Source organism: Tenrec ecaudatus, chromosome 7 (genome assembly GCF_050624435.1).
Source record: "Tenrec ecaudatus isolate mTenEca1 chromosome 7, mTenEca1.hap1, whole genome shotgun sequence".
NCBI lineage: Eukaryota > Metazoa > Chordata > Mammalia > Afrosoricida > Tenrecidae > Tenrec > Tenrec ecaudatus.
Window position 1 is genome coordinate 114934570 of NC_134536.1, and position 21318 is coordinate 114955887.

The 21318-nt window shown below is 40.3% G+C and overlaps 1 protein-coding gene across 1 annotated transcript in view; it reads left to right on the forward strand.

The window, feature by feature from the left end:
- COL21A1 (collagen type XXI alpha 1 chain) overlaps positions 1 to 21318 on the forward strand; it is a 186268-nt gene that overhangs the window by 92459 nt on the left and 72491 nt on the right. Inside the window, exons 6-10 of the mRNA XM_075554963.1 lie at positions 698 to 871; positions 2432 to 2509; positions 4395 to 4403; positions 5059 to 5142; positions 12076 to 12138. Coding sequence (XP_075411078.1) covers positions 698 to 871; positions 2432 to 2509; positions 4395 to 4403; positions 5059 to 5142; positions 12076 to 12138 — 408 coding nt within the window. The remainder of the gene's footprint in view (positions 1 to 697; positions 872 to 2431; positions 2510 to 4394; positions 4404 to 5058; positions 5143 to 12075; positions 12139 to 21318) is intronic.

Here is a 21318-nt window from a genome sequence, read left to right on the forward strand (position 1 = left end):
AGAATTACATTGTAAGAATAGATGAGATTGTCTCAGGGGGGTTTGGGAAGAAGATCAAGGGCAGATGCTGAGTAAAGCCCTCATGAAAGGGCATATTGAGAAAAAGATCCCTCACAGAGACAAGAAGGGACAACTGGAAAAGAGAATGCGACGCCTGTGGTTTGAATCATGAACCTTGAGTGAGCTTATCAAGGATGAACTAGCTACAGGGGCCAAAGGTGCAATGAAGAAAGTAGAATGGAAAATGAGAAAAGTTATTGAGAGGTAAGCAAATTTACAGATATTGCAGTCTCCTCAAAATAGCATCGGACTTGAAATCTAGTCCATTTAACTTCAAATTTAGGTAGGTCTTTATATATACACTGCCACATCCTACAGGATATCCAATAAAGACATATTTGGTGGACTAGTAAATTCAGCTTGGTAATGGATACAGAATTTGGAGCTTAGGACCTCAACCGTGAGGCACTTGCTTTCCTGAGCTGTGGGACGCTGCTTGGTGATGCGTGGGAAGGCGTCAACGAAGAATTGATGAAGGAATGGCTGGGGAAGTCCTGTTCGTGTCAAGGTGATTTAGTACACAAGATTATAGCCAATCTGAATTGGGGTGTTTTGGGCTAATGATAAGGAAACAAAGAAAAGCAAAGAGCTTTTAAAAGAAATTTGTTTATGAATTGCCCCTATTTTCTTCCATTAGATATTATTTGATGAAGGCTGGCATCAAATCCGTCTCTTAGTAACAGAACAAGATATAACTCTGTACATTGATGACCAACAAATTGAGCACAAGCCCTTACATCCAGTTTTAGGGATCTTCATCAATGGACAAACCCAAATTGGAAAATACTCAGGGAGAGAAGAAGCTGTGCAGGTGAACAAATGCTGATTTTTTTGTGTTGTGTTGTATAAAACGAAAATGTCACTCTCTTTCACACCTGGTTGTAGTGAACCCTTAAGAATGAAAAATGAGGTCAGTTTCTGAGTGTTATTGTATATCTATACGTATATATGAAAATATAAAATCAGAACTTGATATTTAATATCATAGCTGCTATTTCAATATATAATAATACTTAGAAAATGCTTGCCTAGGCTTGCAGTATAATTCTAAATTCCTATGAAACAAAAATTTCTTAGAAAGTTAGATCCGATAATGGATTTAGAAATGAGCACATGGTTTCACTGTCAGTGATGGGAGTTGGGGCGGGATTGCATGAACTTCTTATGCAACTTGGAGCATAAAATTAGATTAATGCTTGACAAGGATCTTCACAAACAAAATAAAATGATGGTGTACATTCAACCCATACCTGAAAACATTTTGTTTGATATTTTGGGGTGTGGTATCTATTAAATTCTTACAAATTCAACAATGTGCAGTCAGTCCCTATATGACTTGAGCAGTTTTGCATTAAAAAGTGCCATTTCTCTAGAAATCCTTTATTTCCCAAAGTGTGTCCCTCTTGCTTTATTATCATTAAGGGAAGAATTTGATCACTTACATGTATATGCACAGTAAGAGTATGCCACACGTATCATCCGTCCATCCATCCATCCATCCATCCATCCAGCCAGCCAGCCAGCCAACTAGCCAGCAACCAAGTAACCAAGCAACCAAACAACCCACTACCATCAAGTCAATATTAACTAATTGCATTATCAAACCCAAACCAAACTCACTGCTGACCCATAGCAACTCTGTAAGACGGGCTAGAGCTGCCCCTGTGAGTTTCCAAGACTGTACCTTGTTATACCAGAAAGCCCCTTCTTTCTCCTGTACAGAAGCTGGTGGTTTAGAACTTCTGAATGTGCAGTTAGCAGCCCCATGCAGAACCACTGTGTCTCTAGTAACACCATGAGGCTAAAATCTTTTGGGGAGCAGATAGCCTCATAGTTCTCCTTCAGAGCAACTAGTGGGTCTGAATTGTCAACCTTGTGGTTACCAGATCAATGCTTGCTGGACTTCACCGCCAGAGCCCTCTACACACACATTTCCTATACATGAATGTTGAACGCCAAATTGTACTAAATATTCCACAACCCGCCAGGCCAACTACTGAACCTCTGAAAACAGAGAGACCTCTGAACTTGCCCTAGGCTGTCATTTTGTAGACATTTTGGGTAAACAACATCTGAATGATTCTATGTACCCTATGAAGTGCGAGCTAGAGTAGTTCTTAAGAAAGGGATACTGAAAGAGCTTCATTGTTTTCTGGAAGGAAATCAGAAATTTACTGTAGGTATTAGGAAGTTTTCCTTCAGCATTATATTGTATAATATATTTACATTCGATTTGGGTATTTGGATTTTGAAGTTTATTGCTATAGCTAAAGGCTGAGATTTAAATCTGAAAGCAGTAATGTATATTTATCAATTTTCTACACACTTGTGGTAGAAATTAATTATCTCACACTGGGTTTTTTAATTCCAGTTTGACGTCCAAAAGTTGCGAATCTACTGTGACCCAGAGCAGAACAATCGGGAAACAGCATGTGAGATTCCTGGATTTGTAAGTGAAATGGAAATTTTACATGTTTCCTCAATCTTGCATTGAAAGTGTTACTTTCAAAGTGAAAACAACAAAAAGAAAATGTGTCTTTATACACAGTTACTTTTGTTCTTCATTGTTAATAGACATAGACTCACCTTGGGTAGAATACATTTCAAGATTCTAACTAATGTAAATGGAATTGCTAATTGTAATAAAAGTATGTGTTATGGTGAAAGGGCTCAAGGAAATGATGTCGCACATCATTTCTGACACCTCTGATCATAATTGTTCCTGCTTAGGTGAAGCAGGATTGAACTAGCTACAGAACAACATAGGATGCTTTATCTAAATAGCTGGTGTGGAAAATGCATTTATTTTAAATTAAATGTGTGGACTGGACATCTTAAACATTACAATTCGGAAGAGTAGGAAATGATTACTTTTCCTATACCCTAGCACTTTTTCTTAAACAATGATGATTACCTAGTTGTTACTGTTTTGTTTTTATTGGTTTGTTTTCTTGGTGTTGTTATTAAGTAAGGTTTCCCTATGATTCTAGGATAAAAGCAACATTTTTATTTGTTAAGCCATAGCTTGCTTTTCTAAATTAAATTTATTTATATTGTGATTGAGTGTGGTGGTGTTGGTGGTGGTGGTGGTTGAGGGTTTCTCTGTATTTTTTTCAATCCCTTTTGTCTGCTCAAAAAATAACATTCCTGATAATGCAATTAATGAAAAAAATATTCCCTAGTGGTATTTGAACCCTGTACAGTGTTTTCAGTTTGTCCACAGGCTGTCATTATTTCAATTTTTCTATTATATTGAATAAGCTGTGTCCACATGTTATCCAAATTGTTGCAGACACCTCTTGCTGCCACTGAGTTGATTCGACTCCCTGCAACCGTATCAGACAGTAAAACTGTCCTGGTGGGTGTCTGAAGCTCTAAGCCTTTAGAGGAGCACAAAGCCGCGTTTTGCTGCGGACCAACTGGTGCATTTTGAGCTACTGGCTTTTTGGAGAATAGTGCAGTTATACCGCCAGAGCTCCTGGGGAAAAGGCACTTAAAGGGTTTATAATAATGTCAATCTTAAAAAAATCATAATGTCAGTCTGGAACATTCTAGAATGATTTATGCTGGGCTATCTTGGAATATAAATTCCTCCTAAAAGTGTTCATGAATCACCGAATTCTCAGACTCCATCGTACCTGCTTTAAGTGTGTGCCTCAATGTCTCCGCCTGGATGGTGTGTTACTTATCACGACTCCTCACATAATGAAAGCACACGTTGGCGTGCAGGCTTTGAAGTCTCACATGCACATTTTATGACGTATGGTGTGTCTGCTTGTATAACCTGTGCTATGATTTCATGTGCCTTTTTGTTTTCTTCCAATTTTCCTTCCCATGTTTCCCTTTTCTGGTCTAATTTGTGTCTGTTTGGAAGAGCTATTCACTTACATGAGATTGGCCTAAGGTGCAGCAATGAGTCTTTAGTGAGCAGCTCGCTTATAGGTGCATGGCAATGCCATGCATGTGGCTTGTGACTTACTCAGAGGTACGGGGGCTTTAGGGCGGCTTTTACAGTGTATCTAGAAAATTGACGAGCACATATACCGTAAACCCGAGGTTGCATTGGATGTCTTATCAAACAGTTTTCACATTTACATTTTCTGTTTCTTTTAACCGTAATGCCCTTCCTCAGTACCACTACACATACTCTAATGGCATGTGTAATTAAGTATTTTTGAGGATAATTACAAATGAATTCTGTAGTTTCTGCTAGTTTTGATATTTCATCTATCTTTAATTTGGACTATAATATCTATAAATTAGAAAGATAATTTGAAATTTTAATTTACAACACCCTTATCTCCACCCCCTACCCCACCCCCTTTTTTTTTCAGAATGGAGAGGTAGGCTTGGATATTATTATTCTCCTTAAGGTACTATTTACATTGTGGGATTGTTGGAGAAACTCCATCCACTGTGAGTATATTAGACAAATAAATATACTGCCATTGAGTCAATTCTTACTCCTAGTGACCCTATACAGAGCTTCAGAGGCTGTACATATCTAAGAGAGTACATACCTTATCTTTCACTCAGGGAGTAGCTGATGGGTTTGAACCACTGACCTTGTAGCTAGAAGTCCTGACATTTCTATCAGGGCTCTTTATCACACAAATAAATCCCGTATATATTGCTTGAATGCATGTAGTGTTCATGCTTTAAAATTTTTAATTTAGAATACCCTAGTGGATTTAATGAATCAAAATTGAAAACTAGTCGTGAGAACTCTTCCTCATTCTACACACGCTCGTATTTATATAAACGCGTTGTTGTCAAGTCAATTCTGACTCATAGCGACCACGTGTAAATAGTGGAACAGCTCCTGAAGACTGTGAAGTGATGGGCGGTTGTCAGACTTGTTTTCGTGGCACTAGTGGGTGAGCTCACAGAGCTAAATTTCCGTCAGTCATTGAGCCCTAGTAGCCCCATTCAGGGACTCCATACCTATATACGTATAGACCTTTTTCTGCTTCGTTTTTCCCATGCTTCTCTTGGTAGTGCCTCAATGGTCCCAGTGATGTAGGTTCAACTCCAGCTCCGTGTACATGTCCGCCAGGAAAACCAGGGCTGCAAGGCCCCAAGGTGAGTAAAACCTCAACTGCTTCTGTGAAAGCGCTCCCACAAGAGGGGCAAGCAGAATTCCCCATCTGCCACTGGCTTGGTTGTGAAGCTTCTGCCAAATGCCTGATAAGTGTTTTAAACCTGAGTTTCGGCAGTTTGTGTATTCTAAGTTGCATTGGTCTTTGGAACCTAAAATTGTTGGCCCTAGCCTACTTTCAACTGAGGGGACATTACTAGTTATTTTTATTCTTCTCCCAAAGAATGTTGCTAGAAATCAAATATGATACCTCCCTACAACTTGGTGAGAATGATTAAAGATGGTTAAAAGCCATTTTGAAATAAATATCTTAATTCTTAAGTGTACAAAAGTTGCTTAGAGATACAATAATTTTTGTTAAGTATAAGTCATAGTGATCACTTAGATGGAATTTTCTGTTTAACATTGAGTCACCATCTGAAGTTTGTTCTGTTGGTATATGGTACTCTAAGTCGTCTTCTTCTTTTGTGTGTCTGCGCTTTCCCACTTTCTTGTGATGATAGTGCTTGTCTTGCTGCAAGTCTAGGTGTTCATTTCAAGAGAAAAAACGCAATGGGAAAGAATGAAAGTGTACATTCAATATCTCAGTCCAAGCAAATCTCTAGCTGGTTTTTAATTTCACAAAGTGCACTAGAATCAATTTATTATCCTTACTATTTTTAGATTAGACTTAGAGAAGTTAATTCATGTATGTTCTCATGTTAAATAACTGCATATTATCTAGGATGCTTTGCCATAAGGAAGAAGTAGCCATAAGATTCTCAGAGTGGAATACACTCTAAGAAAGATTAATATGCTCTATCAATCTCACTTGTATTTAAAACATACTTATAGAGTTATTATACTTATAATGGTAGACCTAAGACAGGTGAATGACAAACATATCAAATGTAAATCTGGACACAATGCAGAAATCCGAGGACCATGATGTCTAATCTTTCAGAACCCCACAGTAATTCCCTGATTCTCTGTGGGACTCAGGAGCTTTCCAGGGCCTCCCAGAAGCGCTCTGTGTTTTAGGAGTCACCTGAAGTCTTTGCTCTTTTCTGAGTATTCATTAGTGGGCTAACCGGCTTCTCATATTGACATATATTTCCTTCTCATCATTTTCTGCAGTAATCGCTAAGCACACACTTTGCTATCTGGTAAGCCTCGGATCACCAACATTCCCCAGCTTCATGTGTTCCTCACTTCAATTCTCGTTACTTAGTCATCATCTAGCCCCCTTGCCACCTACTACTTTAAGTGAAATTGCAGTTTTCCACCAATCGTGAAGTTGGCGTACCTTCACAATCTGCTTTCCATTTTCTCCAGAAACGCTGGCAGGAGGACAGGAACACACACATGCTCCTCCGTCCTTTTCGGACTCTTTCCGCTGGAGGTGGTTCCCTGCCCCAGTCAGAAACCAGTGTGTGAAAAACAAAAGCCCTAGCAACACTCTGTGGTGCACTACCTCCGGAGACATTCTGCCTTGGAAAACTGATAGGGCCTTCATTAACTCATCGGAACCAGAACGGCAGCAGGAAGACCATTTTGCTTTAGATCCAACTAAGACTTAGGGACTCTCTTTGTGACCTGCGCTCTGGAATGCTTCGGATGCCACCAGGCCAGAGTCACTTGTGAAGAGTAGCTCGAGTTCTTTCTGCTGGGCGAAAACCAAGCTTGGGCATCGGAGTGTTGAATAGCGGGACTGCTTGTAATGTTCTTGTGTGGGTAGGTAGGTGTTTTCTATCCCAAAACAAAAGACATGCTTTGTTTAAAATACTCTGAAAACTCTGATAACCTTGTCACCAAGCCAGATGGGATAAATATGGCACCCAAAGTGTAAATCCATCATAGTAGTATAAATATCAAAAATATATTTGTCACTACCCTGGGTTCATGGAGGAATAGTTTATTCATTTTGTGTCCTTAATGCAAAATACAGGAGGTGATTAAATGATAAATTCTACATTTAAAAAACATTGAGAATACTTCATTTGTCCACCAAACCAAAATATCAAATTCTCTGCCATCGAGTTGATGCTGGCTCCAAGTGAGCCTGTGGCACAGGGTAAAACTAGCCCCGAGAGTTTCTGAGATCACCACTGTTTCCAGGAATAGAACAGAACTTCCCGCCTTCCTCCTGTCGAACAGCTTTTGGTTTCTAATTGTGGACCTTGTGGGTCACAGCCCTATGCAAAACCACTGCATTGCCAGGGTCCCCGCTGAAGTTTCATAGGAACAACATTCTCCGAAATTCCAAAGTCTAATGGAGTATTTCACTTGAATTATTTTTTATCGAACAATTTATGAAATCAACTAAAATATACAAAGATGTTCCTTCTCTCCCCACTTAGCCTATATGGAATGTCGCTGTTCCATGTGAAATATCTAGGTAATCCTTAATTTACCAATGAGTCCTTTCAGCAAACAATCCATACGAAAACATCAGCTTATTCTCCTACATCAATAGTCACAAGAATATTTGTGTGGACAAATTCTCCCAGCCCACATTTTATCTAGATAATTATTAGATATATCAGTTCAGAAGTTGAAATTTTTTTAAAGGTGGAACCCATTTCTAATAAGCCGTTGCTTTGAAATGTCTTCCCTTTAGCCTTCTGATTGCTGTTGTCTTGTGCCTCCTCCTAATAATTCTACCAGCTAGAGAGTCATTCAAAATGCCAAGCATGCTCTTTCTGAAATACAAGAACATTTGGAAATTCCTAGGAACTATTTGGGTTTCATGTTTTGATGCTACTTTTCCAAATGCATGGAGTACATTCCTTCTGGGCCGAAAGATTAGGCATTTGGTTTTTGAGGAAAGAAACCGGTTGGCTTGGGGCAATGGAAAAGCCCCCAGGGCAGATAGTGCTGTGAAAGGTAGAGGTATAGCATGAAGACATAAGGATTTTGTGAAGAGTATTTGGAAACTGTGAAATTTGGGTATAGGAGGGTACCAAAGACAGCCTTAGATGGGTAACAGACCTTACAAACTCCACCCTTAAAATATAATTATTCATATTTATACTAATTGAAGGCCCATATTCAGACATGTTTTTGCTTATTCCATGAAGTTTCCACTCCTGTCAACAGCTTAAAGCTACCATACATGGCACAAATTCAGTGTAATATAAATCAGTGTTTTTCTGTGGTTCATATTTTTTTAATTCAAAATGTGCAAATATTGCAACTAAATGAAAATAACACGTATTGGGAAGTAAATCAAAGTTGAAACATAATATGTCACATGTCTAATTTCATGTATCTGGACATTGTATTTTCCTCGTGAAATTTGCTAGCAGTGACCGATTCTGGCTCTGATCACTGTGCGTATTTAACCTGGGCCAGGATCAAAGTGCTTCAGAGCTGTACTGGCCAAGATCAAATCTCACCACCACTTTTACTGTGTGATCTTGAGTGAGTTACCTAGTCTGTCTGGAACTCACTTTTCTGATATATAAAACAGGAATAAGGAAAGTACTGGCTTCATAGGATTATAATGACAATATATGTAAATTATGTGACATTATGATGACAATATATGGAAATACCTTAGAGCAAGGGTTAGCATATGACCAACAATAAAAATTGGATGTCAGAATTGAAGGGTGTTTCTCTCCAGCCAGTTTAGTTAAATTTTAGTGTATGCATACAATTTTATTGTAGTGACACCAAATCTGCCTGAGTGATGTGCAAACAATTCAGTCAGGCCGAAGCCCTAAACAAAAAAAACAGAAAAATTTATAATCATAAAATCTACAAAGGAACGGATTTGACTTCGTGGACCATTGAGCAGTATTATAGTACTTATGAAGTCACATTGGGTTTATATTTATTTGTGGATGATTTTCTCTTGGGAATATGATTTGATTAATTTAACACGCAAATTTTCAGTATGTTTTGTACTTTCAAGCAGCAAAAAAAAAAAAAACTCCCCACACGCATGAGTCCCTTTTCTTCTTGTGCCAAAAACTTTATTTCAGCTTCATTATTAAAAAACCAAAAATCAAGCCTGCTGCTGACAAGTCAGTTCAGACTCATAGTAGAGGCAAAGCCTCTCCAGATCCTCTACTGTCCTCGAGCTTTATGATAGTTAATATACTTTAAGAAAATTGATTATTAATGAGAGCTTTCATTTGAAATAAATCGATCGGCCGGCAGTTACTAACTCTCAGCTTGGTGCCCAGGTTGTATTAAAGAGGTGGGAAATGGAGACTCTGTTTTCAAGAAGCCTTCATTCAAATTATGGATAAAGATGCACCAATGGAAGCTATTAGGAAATGCGAGTTACCAAATGCTGATCCGTGATACACATGCGGCTCTCTCATTTCAATGGAGAAAGAGACCAAGAAAACAAAACAAAAAAACAGAGGAAGAAGGTAGATGTGAAGACTTTATTAACTCCTGAGTGAAAAGGACGGAGCATGTCCTCCTAGTGAAAAAGCAAAAATGGAATCTGTTTTGAACATGGATGAAGAAAGATGGAGGGGAGTCTAGAGTTTAGGGTGGGCCCTTTACAAACAAAGAAAGGAATGTTTTATGCCCCCAAATGATGCCCCTTCCTGTCCAGATGACACAGGTGGACTTGGACTTGACTGAGCAATCAGATCTCTTCTGAAATGCGGTATATATTTCCAGCATAGTCGCCCTTGTCCGACAGCTGTTCTCTCTACTTGTTTTGAAAACGGTTCTTCCCTTCGCTCAACCTTTCCTCATGCTCAGCCTTTGCGGGGCAGGTTCTGGGTGAAAAGCCCAGCCCTCCTTTCTTGGCTCTTTAGTAGGTTCACACCGTCCTTTCCATTTTTCCTGTGATGCGTCAGGAACTCCTCTCTCCAGCCAGTACCCTGAAGTAGCATTTCAGATCAGCACATTTGGCTGTCCTCGGACCATTGGCATTGCGTTGCACCTAATCACTGGGGTCCCGTGGGAGTGAATTCCTACTGAAACTAAGAATTACTTACTTGAAACCAGTTGCCTCTGGCCAGAAGGTTGCTGATAGTGGTGGCAGACATTGTATTTTTTTTTCAATGGCATGTGTCCGAGGATACATCTCATGGATTTAGGGATAGGTGAATGTGGGATTGATTTTGAAGTATGGATTAGAATTAATGTATAAAACACCCCCACTTTTCAAACATGTTTCACTGTTTTTGTCTCCATGGGTGACCATGTGGTAACATAGTAGAACTTCATGGGATGTGCCTGGGTTCATAGCCAGCTCCACACAACAGGGTTTTTTGAAGAGCAGCTTTGTGAGGGTAAAGGTCAGTTTTTAATTTCTGAAATATTACATGTGCATGAGGACTGGAGGGTTTAAAGAAGAGTTGTTTAAATTGTGCTCCCTTCTCTCAGAAATAGCCACATTTTAGAATTTTAACATTATTTACAACTGAGATGGTAACTCTAACCTCAGGAACTCAAAAGCATTGAAAGAAAACATCGGTCATATAGCTTTAACCTTGAGTCCTCTTGAGAGGTTACATGATTTGTAGATGATATTACTATCTATAATTATCTTTTGAGTTGAAAGACTACATGTGGACAAATCTGTGGTATGAGTCCAAAAATTAGAATTTAGAATCAGACCGGGAATTTTCATGCATGAATTATTGCTGCCAATGAAATCAAATATGTATGTCTCTTCCCATGCTGATCAAATTCTAAAGATATTTCCTTGCTTAAATATTGAAATGTTTACATCATTGGAACATGCTTCAGTTTATATACTTTTGGGGCTCACAGAAATAAATCATGAAACATTTTGTATACTACAAAACCTCACTTTTTAACATAAAGATGAGGCATTATTAGGCAGACACTGGGTCCTACTCAAGTCCTCCCTCAACACAAGAACACTTTGTTCTAATAACCTGACATTCTGTGATGCTCCCCTTCCCAGCACAATTGCTGGAGAAAATGGGGCCATCAGCAAAGTGGTGAAGAAAGTTATGGTGCCCGGCTATCAAAAGATGTAGTGGCTGGGGTCTTAAAGGCTTGAAGATAAACGAGTGGCCATCCAGCTGTAAAGCAACTAAGTCCACATGGAGGAAGCACACCAGCCTGTGTGATCACGAAGTGTCTATAGGATCAGGCACCAGAAGACTCAGAACAAACAATCTTATCCATGTGAATGGGGTGCAGGGGGTGGGTGGGGGGAGGACGTGGAGTGGAAACCCAAAGACCATCTGTAGACAATTGGACATCCCCTCTCAGAATGGTGATAAGGAAGGGACGAGCCAGTCAGGGTGCAGTATAGTGCTGATGAAACATATAACTTTCCTCTAGTTCTTTAATGCTTCCTCCCCCTCACTATCATGACTCCAATTCTACCTTACAAAGCTGGTTAGACCAGAGCATGTACACAGCTACAGATAAGAACGCTCTGCACATGGAACCCAGGAGAGATAAACCCCTCAGGAACAATCATTGGAATAGTGATGCCATGAGGGTAAAGGGAAGGTGGGGGAAGAAGGGGGAAACCGAACACAATGATGGATGTATAACACTCCCCACCCTCACCCCTGCTGCAGGGGGACAAACAACAGAAATGTCGGGGAAGGTAGATAGTGGTTGGTATAACATGCGAAAATAATAATTTATATATTATCAAAGGTTTGGGAGGGAGGGAGGGGAGGGGAGGGAAAGGAGGAGAAAAATGAGTCGAGAGCAAGGTCTCAAGTTAAAAAAATATTTTGAAAAGGATCATGGGAACATATGTACAAATGTGTTTGACACAATGGATGGATGGATTATGATAAGAGCTGTTAGAGCCCCCCCAAATGATTATTTTTAAATGCATCTTTTTAAAACTTTATTTTAGGATTTATTATGTTTATTTTTTTAAAAACCCTGAACATATTGGAATTGGCTTTGGTTCCTGGCGTTACCAGTGTAGCTTGTTGTTTTGTATTGAGAAGTGTTTTCCTCTCCAGGGTGAGCGTGGACTGCCTGGGACCGCTGGCTACCCCGGACAACCTGGTCAAGATGGTAAGCCTGTGAGTACTGAAAGCTTAGTCATCTCCAGTACTGGGATTATAGAATCTGTGTTCTAGTCACCTGTTAAATATCTTACTTCAAAATCGTGGGCATTTTGGTACATTAAAAGATTTGCCGAGTGAGTTCTCTATATCAATGAACGATTGACTTCAGAAACCCTTTATCTTTCTTCTTCAGGTATTTGAAAGTTTCAAAATTAAATACTTTTTAAAGGATAGTGTTATTTCCTAAGAATATGAGTATATGCCCTAGAGTATCAAACTGAAAACATATTACCCTTTGGAACTCATGAGAACTTTAGGGACAGTTATAATTAACGGGAATAAAACAGGACTATTTTAAAGCGTCATTGTCATAGATTTGCAGGTAAGTCATTTGTAAGTTATTTATAATGGCACATAGATGTTGTTATTGCTGTGTGCTGCTGAGTCAGGTCTGACTCACAGCGACCCTGTGTAAAACGGAATGAAACCCGGACCAACCCCGCGTCGTCCTAATCAACATTGCTCTGCTTGAGCCCATTGTTGCCTCTGCTGTGTCGATCCAGCTGCTTGAGGGTCTTCTCCTCCGGCCCACGCACGACAGGCCCTCTGCCTCGCATGATGCCTTCCCTTAGGGCTGCTCCCTTAGGCTATGTCCAAAGTATAGGAGATGAAGTCTTGCATTCCTCACTTCTAAGGAGCTTTCTGACTGAACTTCTTCCCAGACAGATTGGTTCATTCTTCTGGAAGTCTGTGGTATATTCGATATTGTTCCCCGAACCGTAATTGAAATACATCAGTTCTTCTTCATTCTTGGTAATTTAGCTTTCACCTGCAGTTGATCCATTTGAAGCTACCGTGGTTTGCATGACTTGCGGGGGGCGCCTTTGTCTTCAAGCGGCCCCCGTTGCCCTTTTACACTGTAAAGAAGTCTTTTGAAGCAATTTGCCCAATGCAATATGTCATTTGATGTCTTACCTCTTGCTTCCATGGGTGTTCATTGTGAACCCAAGTAAAATTAAATAAATCCTTCAAAATGCCAACATTATCTCCACTTATGGTTTTGTTGACGGCTCTACTTGTGGGAATTCTTGTTTCTCTTTGTTTCTCAGTGTAGTCCTTACTGAAGAATGTCGTTTTGGATGTTCATCTGTAAGTTCTTCTTACTTTCAGCAAGACAGGTCATGCCATCTGCACATCACAAGTTGTTAATCAGGAAAGCAAGGTTCCATCATCTGCACCTGATGCCATGTTCTTCTTCATAGGCTCCAGCTTCTCGGACTATTTCCTCAGGGTACAGGCTGAATAAATGTGTTGAAAGAAACAACCCTGATGCATGCCTTTCCTGATTTAAACCACATGTGATCCCCTTGCTCTGTTTTAATGACTGGTTCTTAATCTATGTACCGGTGGTGCCGGAGTGCAACGAAGTGTTCTGGACTTCCCATTCCTCATATATCATCCATAGATTGCTATCCACACAATTGAACCCCTGCGCATGGTCAATAGAATGCCTGGAAACGTGTTTCTGGTAGTCTCTTATTGCAGCCCAGATCCAGCCTGCGTCAGGAATGATAACCCTTATTTCACGTTCCCTTCTGAATGTGGCTTACTTTTCTAACAGCTCCCTGTGGGGCTATTGCTACCACTGTTTAAAACTTATCCTCCAACACTACTCGCATGTGCTATCAATGTTACTGTGTGAAAATTCCACATTCTCTTAAGGCACCTTTCTTTGGAATGGGCAAAGTATGGATCATGTCCAGTCAGTTGGCCAAGTGGGTCACTGTCTCCAAATTTCTCGGCACAGGCAAGTGAGTGTCTCCAAGTCTGCATCAGTTATTTATTGAATCTTTTTTTCCCCACAACCACTCCATGGTTCTATCACATCAAGCAGTATTATACAATTGCTACCACACTCAGGTTCAAATCTTTCTCTTCCTTTTTGAACTTGATAACAACACCCATTTCTCCTCTTCCCCCCACTGTACCCCCCAGGAACCTTATTCTACTTGGTATCTGTATAGGTTCTTCAATCCTGGGTTTCAGATGCAGAAAACAAAAGAATAAAGCAAACATTCAAGAGGGCCACTTCCAATGACAAAATACATCAGATATAAACTCCAATATGAGGAAAAAATGAAAAGCAGATCAGGTATTCTGTGAATTCTTGGAGTCTTGCTTCTCATCAATACCAAGAAATCACAGTTTGACTTCTTCCTTCAATACAATCCACACTTCGTCATATGCTACCTCTGAGATGCTTGGATTTGGACTTTAACATTTTTGGTATAGTGACCGTCTGTATTCATTTCTATCTTCTTGGGATGCTTCCTACACAATTCAGTATTCAACCCACAGAATCCTTCAGTATTGGAACCCAAGACTTGAATTTTTATTCCGTTTTTTTTTAAAGTGAGGAGTAGCAAATATTTTCTTTCTTTTTGGACATCTTCCTCTCTATATTCCAGAGCAAGTTCCAGAATCGCTGTGACATCCGTTTTGGCAGTTTGTTTGTTTGTTTGTTTGTGTCTGTCTTTCTCTGTGCTGCTGTCTTTTGTATGATGTGCTTGATGCAATCCCACAATTACACTGATCTTGGAAATTGATGTTTAATAAAATCAAATCTATTCTTGAAATGGTCTCTAAATTCAGGCAGGGTAGCCTTAAGGTTGTATTTTGACTTCATAGACTTGTGTTAATTTTCTTCAGCTTCACCTTTAACTTGCATCTGAGCAATTAATGGTCTGCTGCGCAGTCAGTCATTGGCCTTGTTCAGACTGCTGTCACTGAGAGTCGTCAGCTTCTCTTTCCAGAGATTTTAAATGGTCCATAACATTTTTATATATCAATAACCACGTACATGTGTAAAACTAGTTATTGACTTAAAATTTACACAACTATTTTCACTAGGAATAAAAGATATATACTAAAATTTTTTCTTTATCTTCTAACTCTGCCTTTTACTGTGGAAAAACGTAATGTGATTTATATTGTGAGTTAATAATGTTCAAATAACAAAAGAATCGCAGGACTGCTGTTAAACCTTTAGTGCCTCAGTCCTCAGCTTGAGGGGTTGTTTTTAAGTCTACGGGAATAGTTTGCAGATAAATTTCATTTTTTAATTAGATAAATTCAGTTCAACCAGTTTTAAGAAGCCCACTTTTGAGCAAATAATGTATCATCTCTGGTAGTGTACATGGTTAATGTGCTCAGCTACTAGTCCCACACTGAGAAATCGGAGTCCGCTTAAAGGCCTGTTGAGAGGGAGGTTATATAAGGAAGGGGGACGGAGGGACACCAAAGTGGTGGCCAGTCGGAGCTGTGGGAAGCCAAGGAGCTGCTTGGTGGTGGGGTTATGTTGTTCGCACTGGGATCCGCTCTAGGAATGAAAATTTGTGAACTACAAAGATGAATGTGAGTGTCACGTGGAGAGGGGAGTATAGGAGGATGAGAGTGGCGGTAATAGGCAGTAGGAGTGTTACCGGGTAGGAAGTTGGTTCAAGGTTCTAACTGAAATGTAAGAATGAATTGGACCAGGATGGCATGGCGGACTAGGAAAGAAGTGGATCTAGATTTATTTTGAATATAGCCTAAACACATATAGAGGTGGGACATGTAAGGGAGGTGAATTAATTGTGTGATTTGTGGCAAGAGTAATTGGGTGACTTGTGGAGCTCTAAACTGGGGGAGCAACACTGGGGAAGATGTAGGTTTGTGGGGTAAATCAAGAATGCATGTTTGGGCATGTTACGAGGTATCTTCTGGGACTTTGAAAGTAGGGATCTTGAATTTAGGGGAATGTTTGAGAATGGAAATGTACAGTTGAGAATTCCTCTCATGTGGTCTCCTAAGCTATGAAGGTGGATGGGATAATTTATGAGGAAGTACCAAGAAATCGACAAGAGAGTGAGGCACTCGACTTAGCCTCTCGTGATTTTATCGACAGAGAAGAGGGGGAGGTTCCAGCCAAGGAACCTGGGAAGCACTGCTCAGTATGGTGGGAGGAAAATCAAGTGTGGCATTCCGGAATTCAAAAGCAGAACGCATTTCAATAAGGATGTGGTCAATCACATCACTGTTGCCATGAGGCTAAGAAAAAGGGGGACTATGATTAGCTAGCTCCTGGAATTTGCTATAAGATGATTGAGGACTTCCTTAAATAGGCTTTCCGGGAGGGGGGGGCGGCCCAAACTGGATTCTAATATATATAAGAGTGAGCCGGGGATAAGAAAATGGTGGCAGCGAAGACAGATGCCTTCTCTTAGGGCTGGAAAAAGGGAACAGAGAAATGCAAGTCACATGACGGGGTGGTGGCAGAGAGGAGATAAAATAGAAAGCAGTGCTAGACATTGCAGCATGCTCTTATGTTTATGGGAATTATGCAGGAGAGAAAGAAAAACATTGACGACTTGGCATCAAGGATATTGGTATCAGCGTTCAAAGGACTACTTGGCTTTGATGAGAGTGTAGGTAAGTGAGCCTTTGTACGGGGAGCAATAGGGGATGAACCCAAAGTTAGAGATGCACCTGTATGCCATATTTAGAAGAAAGAGGATAAGAACATTAGGAAGAAAAATAACTGTGCATTAGATCAACATTTACCAAGCAGATCATCTCTTTTACAGTCAACACACCATACACCTTGCAATCCCCGAAAGGCACCATTGGTGAGACTGCCCCCCCCCTCACCCACCCATGTTTCTTCTTTTTATTCCTCCTTTTTTCTGAAACCTCTGAACTTTATCTTTGGGTAAATGCTGCCCTTTTGATCTTAAGTGGTAAATTATTTTAGCACAGGAGTGAGGTCATTTCCTGACCTGAAGCGGGACTAAGAGCCATAATATTGGGGTGGGGGGGTCTCCACCCATCTGATCTGACCGGTAAGCCTGGTTTCTTTTATGGTAGTGCGCTCTGTAAGAGGGAAGACCATTGGTATCAGACTGCTTGTGTGTGAACTGAATTGAATGAATAGATCTCAAATCTCATTTCTCCCCTTTTCTCTTAATGTTCAAAGTGCCAACATTTGTCTTAGTCTCTTTTATAATCTATCCATCTCTCACATTACGTTTGAGATGTCCTCGCTACCATTCCATATTACGACTCTGTGGTCCTCTGTAGGCTCTGCGTTAATCACAGGAAGTATGGTGCATACCAGCCCTCTCTGCCTGGGGACCCTTTCCAGCACAGGCAGTTGTCAACACTGCGCCAGCTCAAAGAGGATACATTTCAGTGTCACCTACTAGCACTTTATCATCTCCCCTGACAGCACCGCCTGTGTACTCAGACACGTGTTTTCTTTCCAGTGATGAATTGTGTTGGAGGTGAGTGCTGAGCAGCCCTTTCCCTGGCTATCAGCCCGCGATTTGCTCTTTGTGCTCTAGGTCTTGCTATGAATTGCATGTTAGGGGTTAGTGATTGTTATCTTGACTAATTATAATAGATATTATGCTAGTGGTTCATATTGAAGAGTAGTCATATAGAGATTGATTTATTACATGTGTTTAAGTATTTTATCTCTGTATATGTACATGATTTTGTGTCAATAGATGTAGCTAGATGTGTCTAATTGTATCCAAGAAGGAAGAAAGAAACTTTGATGGGCAAAACAGTGCACTCCAACAAAGCAAACAAAATGATAGCGACGAATCCTCAAACCTGTGAATGTTCTTTTTAGTTGAAAGAGGGGATTTTGCAGATGTGATCTTGCGGTGGGAGATTATCTTGGGTTATGTAGATTGGAACAATGTAATCAGAAACTCCTGTGGTACAGTGGTTACACATTGGGCTGCTAATTGCTAGGTCTGCAGATCAAAACTACTAGACCCTGTACGGGAGAAAGATGAGGCTTTCTACTCCCGTGAAGACATACAGTCTCAGAAACCCACAGGGGCAGTTGTATACTGTCCTGTGGCGGTCACCATAAGTCGGCATCGACTCGATGGCAGGGACGAGGGGGGCAGAAGGGTTTCTATATGACAGTGGAAGTAGAGGTGGGAGTGATGAGGCTGGGCTCTCTCAGAGCTGTAAAAGACAAAGAATCACTCTTCTAGATGCTCCAGAGGGAAGGTAGCCCATTGACACCTTGATTTGAATCCCTTAGAGCTGTTTCAGACGTCAGGCTTGCTGCCCTTTTAGCTAATATAATGATAGAGTTTTCAGCTAGGAAAACCAAAAACCCCACTGCCATCAATTGATTCTTATTCTTAGAGACTCGGTTTAAGTTAAGCTATGAGTATTGTGATGACTTGCTACAGCGCCCATAGGAAACAAACACAAATCTTGTTTACCCAAAGGTGGAACTTTTTCTTAAAAATGCCTCTCTCTGCTTCATTTCTTCCTCCCCGAAAGAGATGTGAGGTTGGGTGGCCAGGCAGGAAGAGAAAGCAGGTTTGGGAGCCAGAACAGCTGAGGGTCATTAGTGTGCATCCAGGGCCAGCACACAGCGGGGGTGGGAAGGTGTGGGTGGAGCCTCTGGCTGGCTATTGAAGCCATCTGGTCCAAGGAAAGTTGGATGGAATAATTCAAAGGGAATTCTGCTTTGTTTGGATTTGGTTTTGTGCAATCCCCCTCAATAAGCAATTTGAATCTCTTTTACATGATAGCCAGGCCAAGTGAACTGAAGCTTTAAATAGGATATTATTCCACTCTGGAGAAATATTAATTTTAATAAGGAAAAAGCCTTCAACCAAAATTAAAGCACTGTTTCAAGTCCTTTCACTTTTTCATTTCTCTATCATTAAATGATTTGTCAGCACACAGAGTCTGAGCCTTATGTGATTTGTTTTAGCCTTAGAAGATTTATAAAATGAGCGTTATCCTGCTAGATAATCTAGAATAATATAACAATAAAAGGCATTGTATCTACTCGTCATTTATTGGCTATCTCATTAACTGATATACACATTTATGAGACCAATGTAAAATGGATTGTCTGGTTATTTTGTGTATTAACAAAGTATGTGGTAGTAACAGACAGTGAGCTTAAGGTTATTTGCATACATGATTAGTGTAGGTTACACTAATTACATGATTCTTAGTAGGTTGGCATTTATGAAATGATCTGATCTGGTGGTTATGTAACAGCAGTAGGTAACATTATGATACATGTAGCAAAGATTCAAGTTGCCCAGGATTTTATCTCTCTTGGATCTACAGTCAATGGTCAGGGAAAGCAGCAGGCACATTGCACTGAGCAAATCTGCTGCTCAAGGCCTCTCTAAAGTGTTGAAAGCCAACATGTTACTTTCAAGACTAAGGTGTGCTTGACCAAGCCATGGCCTTTTCAATCACCTCATGTGCATGTGAAAGTTGGGTAGTAAGTAAGGAAGACTGAAGGAGAATCGATGCATTTGCATTAGGATGCGGGCTATGTTAGTCTGGGTAGACTAGAGAAACACATTCATGGACACGCAGCTGTGTATACGGAAGAGCATTATATAAGAGAGGGATTGTATATTAAGAAAACATCCCAGCCAATCCAGATCAAGTCCCCAAGTCTAATATTAGCCCATATGTCTGCTACCAGTCTGTAAGTTCCTGTTAGACTCACACAACACATACAGGATGCGGAGTGCAGGCAGATCACAGGCCAGCGAATAGAAAGTCTTGTGGATCCAGTGGAAGTGGTAACATCTTTACTCCGGCAGGGGTCTCTACGTGGCTCCTCCAGCTCCAGGGCTTTAGCGTAGCTCAATGTGTCCTGTCAGGAGGAATGTCTCACAGGGAGTGAGCATATGTCCTGCCTCCAGTGAGCTATTTATCTCCTTAGCACCTCCACATGAGGTCATCAAGCTGTGACTTGATTGACAGGCTAAACTCCACTTCTTCACTCTTAAATCTCAAGTTGACAACAGATTATGCAACTACCACACTAGCTAAAAATGTAGAAAGTCCCATGGACTGCCAGAAGAAGAAATAAACCTGTCTTGGCAGAAGCAGAGCAACAATACTGCCTGGAAGCAAGGAGGGCACAAGTTCTTCTCACATACTTTGGGCATGCTATCTGGAGAGACCAGTCCCTAGAAGAGCACATCATGTTTCAGTCAAAGCATATGAGGTAGGCATACAAGTAATAGAAATATTCTGAACTAAACATACAAATATTAGTTGTATACTTTATTTAGTTTTCAAGCATTTATTTGGTAGCACATCTAGTGTCTATGCTTTTAAATAAGTTCTTATTTGTTTTGAGCATGCAGTCTTGTGATTATATGAATTCTAGCTTTTTATACAGTATTTTAGAACCTGAATAGTGATGACTACTTAAACTCAGTTAATGTGCGCTCTGACTTCATTATTCACTCTTCCACCCATTCATTCCTATACCAAGTATTTGATGACTCTTTCTAGGTTCCTGTCTTATTGAAGTTCATGTTACATTGTTGAGATTCAGGCAATAGATAAACTATGCACCACATCCAGTTAAGATCAGCTGGTGGCGAGATCAATGGTGTAAAATTTGCAGAAGGCTACTGATGATAGTGGAGGTCCAAAATCCCTTTGCAGGGTCCCTTCGTGGACTAAGTCCCCAGTGAATCTCCACTGAGCATAGACTAGGCCCGCGAACAACCCAGGATCAGACAAAGAACATGGGAAAGTGGATTTTAGCAGTGCACTTAGGCTAGAATGTAACGCCTTGTCATCCATCTCCCATTGGACCCATTTTTAATTTATTCTAAAATTTTAATGTCTTACCGCCTCTTAGATTGTGGTCTTTCTCAGTTTTATGGCCACTGTTGCTGCCCGCCCACCTTTTGTGGTTCTTGATTTGTATGTTTTTCTGTATAAGGAATCCTGGAGAGGTGGACTTATGAAGACAGTGGCTGTATTGATGGTTTTCTGGGGGCACAGAAGCAGCATCTGGGGGAAATGGGGGTCAACAGCAATGGGAGCAGGCAGGAAGTAAAGGTTCCAGAGTTGATTGTGGTGAGCGATGCAAGCCCTTCTTGATATGTGAGCTATCGAGTTGTATAGTGTGTTAATTACAGCTCAATAAAATTATTGTGAAACAATACAGCAAGAATGTAAGCGAGAATGAGACCAGAAGTTGGAATCAACCTGATGGTAGTAAGCTTTTGAAATGATACCTCGTTTTAATATGAAGGTGTGATTACTAGGGGTTTAGGCTGGTTAGTAAGCATTATTAAAAGGGGTATTAGTTATATTGAAAGGTTCTATATTTTTAAACAATAAGAT